Source organism: Rhagoletis pomonella, unplaced genomic scaffold (assembly GCF_013731165.1).
Source record: "Rhagoletis pomonella isolate Grant_MI unplaced genomic scaffold, Rhpom_1.0 Rhpom_scaffold_00015, whole genome shotgun sequence".
NCBI lineage: Eukaryota > Metazoa > Arthropoda > Insecta > Diptera > Tephritidae > Rhagoletis > Rhagoletis pomonella.
Window position 1 is genome coordinate 6,347,336 of NW_023458569.1, and position 2,636 is coordinate 6,349,971.

A 2,636-nucleotide genomic window follows, 5' to 3' on the forward strand; every position below is an offset into this window, starting at 1 on the left:
AATCAGCAAAACATGTGCAATGTTAGGAATTCTTATCGTCGCCTGGACTGCCAACTTAGATGCCGGTCGACGAAAAATTCCGTGTGCTGTCTTCACCAGCGCTGAACGTACTTGACCATCTGCTGCCGCGAAAACGTCCTCCACTATTCCACGCTTCCATTGCCCGCGGCTCTCATTGTCGTCACATATAACTACCAGATCGCCAATCTTAATCGGTTCAACTCTCCGGAACCATTTTGTTCTGCGGGTCAACGTAGGCAGATACTCTAAAACCCATCTTTTCCAAAATGTCTGTTTCAATTGTTGTGCTACGTGCCACTGCTTCTTTAGACACACATCTTCTGGCACTGCGGATGTCTGCACAAAACTAGGACAGCCCAAAAGGAAATGGTTCGGAGTTAAAGAGTCAGCATCTACGCTCTCGACTGGCACGTGCGTAAGCGGACGTGAATTAATTAAGTTTTCTGCCTCAATCAACAAGCTACGCAAAGTCTCTACCTGAGGTGCCTTCTCTTTTAACGTAAATGCCAGTACTTTCTTTACCGCTTGGACCATCCGCTCCCAAGCGCCACCAGCTGATGGATGTAAGGGCGTATTAAACACCCATTCGATACTTCGCCGTCGGCATGCTTGCTGCAAGTTCTGCTCAATATCCAACCATTGTTCTTTGCTCGCGCCAATAAAATTTGTGCCGCTGTCACTCCTTATTCGCACAGGGACACCTCGCCGATTCACGAAGTTCCGCAAACAAAGTATAACCGCATCCGTCGATAAATCCTTTGCCAATTCCAGATGAATCGCTCTTATCGTCAAGCACGTGAACACGGCGACCCAACGTTTCTCTCGACGTCGTCCTACCGCTACCAAGACTGGCCCAAAGTAATCCATTCCCGTATACGTAAATGGACGGACGTATGGCGTGACCCTACCAATTGGCAACTGCCCCATTAGTGGGGGTTGTGGAACAGCGCTTAAATTTTTGCAAACTTGGCATCTCTTTTTTGCCGAGTGTACAAGACGACGTAAGTTCGGAATGCAAAATTTAAAACGAATAGCGCATACTATCGCTTCTGGGTTTTGATGGTGAAAACTTTCATGATAGTGCTGGATAATTAATCTTGTCAAATCGTGCTCTTTTGGGAGGATTATTGGTCTCTTCATATATGTCGGCACACAACTAGCGTTGTCCAGACGCCCACCCAAGCGTAGAATGCCATTCTCGTCTAGAATAGGCGTCAACTTCCACAAAGTACTCGACTTACTCAGCTGCATGTTTTCTTTAAGAAGATCGATCTCAACTTTAAACTCCGTCTCTTGAACGATCCGACAAATAAAATTTTCGGTGTTTTTCATTAAGTTAGCATCTATTTGGCGTGGTAAGGGTAATTTGTCTTTAGTAATAAAGGAACGGAATTTCGTAATTGCGAGCTTAACCCTACACATTATTTTTAAGAAGCGGTAGTAGTTTGAATACTTGTTGAACGGAATAACGTTTTCATTGTTTTGCACAGTGTACAATTCTTTTGTGCGCATCTCCACTTGCGCTTCTTTGGATAACACTCCGTCCGGCATCAACGGCCATTCATCCTCTCTCAACCGCAGAAATGGTGGGCCATTCAGCCATTTGCTACTGGGAGAAAACGTATGTAACCTAGTCCCTTCATCAGCTGGGTTCAATTTACCTGGCACCCACCTCCATTGATTAGGATTGGTCGACTGTAAGATTTCAGAAATTCGGTTTGATACATATTGCTTGTAACGCCTTGCATCAGAGCGCAACCATTGAATGACTGTTTTTGAGTCTGTCCAAAACACAACATTTTTTGGCTGAGTGTCGTGGTTGGCGACGATCGATTCTTTTAGTCTCGTTCCCAAGACTGCGGACTGCAATTTCAATCTTGGTATCGACAACGGCTTGATTGGGCTGCATCTTGACTTACCGTATGCAAATACTACCGTAACACTGGTTTTGTATTGTATTCGCCAATATGCAACTGCAGCGAACGCAAGTTCGCTTGCATCTACAAAAATGTGTAATTCGATTTGCGAGTCGAAGTCAGTGAAATTTGGATGATAGCACCTAGGTGCTCTGAACTCTTCCACCTTGCTTAATACGCTATACCATTTGTACCAGTTATCGAATATTTTCTCCGGTATAGGTTCATGCCAACCAGTATTGTGGCGGTATAGTTCTTGCATCATAATCTTCGAAGCCAAAATTACGTTACCCAAGAAACCATACGGATCAAATATCGACATCATTAAACTTTAAACTTCGGCTTTTGTTGGTCGTCGATTACCAGTTAACACTGCATTTGGTGCATTCGCAAACTTTAATTGAAAATGAAATTCATCATTTTTGGCATCCTAATACATTCCCAAAATCTTCTCAGATGCTGATTCGCCGTGAAACATGTTTTTAATTTCCGATTCTCGCACAGACTTCTGCTCATCGACGACCGCAGTTAATACTTCTTTTGAATTTCCCACGAAACGCCTAAGCTCAAAATTAGCTGCGCTGTGTATTAACTTAATTTGCTTTGTAACATTGAAATGAGTCTACATAATCGTCTACATAATGCCTATTAGTTATGCCCTCTACTGCGCGCGGATACTTGCTACGAAATTGTTCAGCA

The 2,636-nt window shown here is 43.7% G+C and overlaps 1 protein-coding gene across 1 annotated transcript; it reads right to left on the reverse strand.

Moving 5' to 3' along the window:
• Nucleotides 1-509: 509 nt before the first annotated feature.
• LOC118749325 lies at nt 510-2,587 on the reverse strand (the record flags this gene model as incomplete). The annotated part of the gene is given in 1 exon segment (XM_036484121.1): nt 510-2,587. A coding segment is annotated over 1 exon segment (1,753 nt), but the record flags the coding sequence as incomplete, so codon positions are not given.
• Nucleotides 2,588-2,636: the final 49 nt, after the last annotated feature.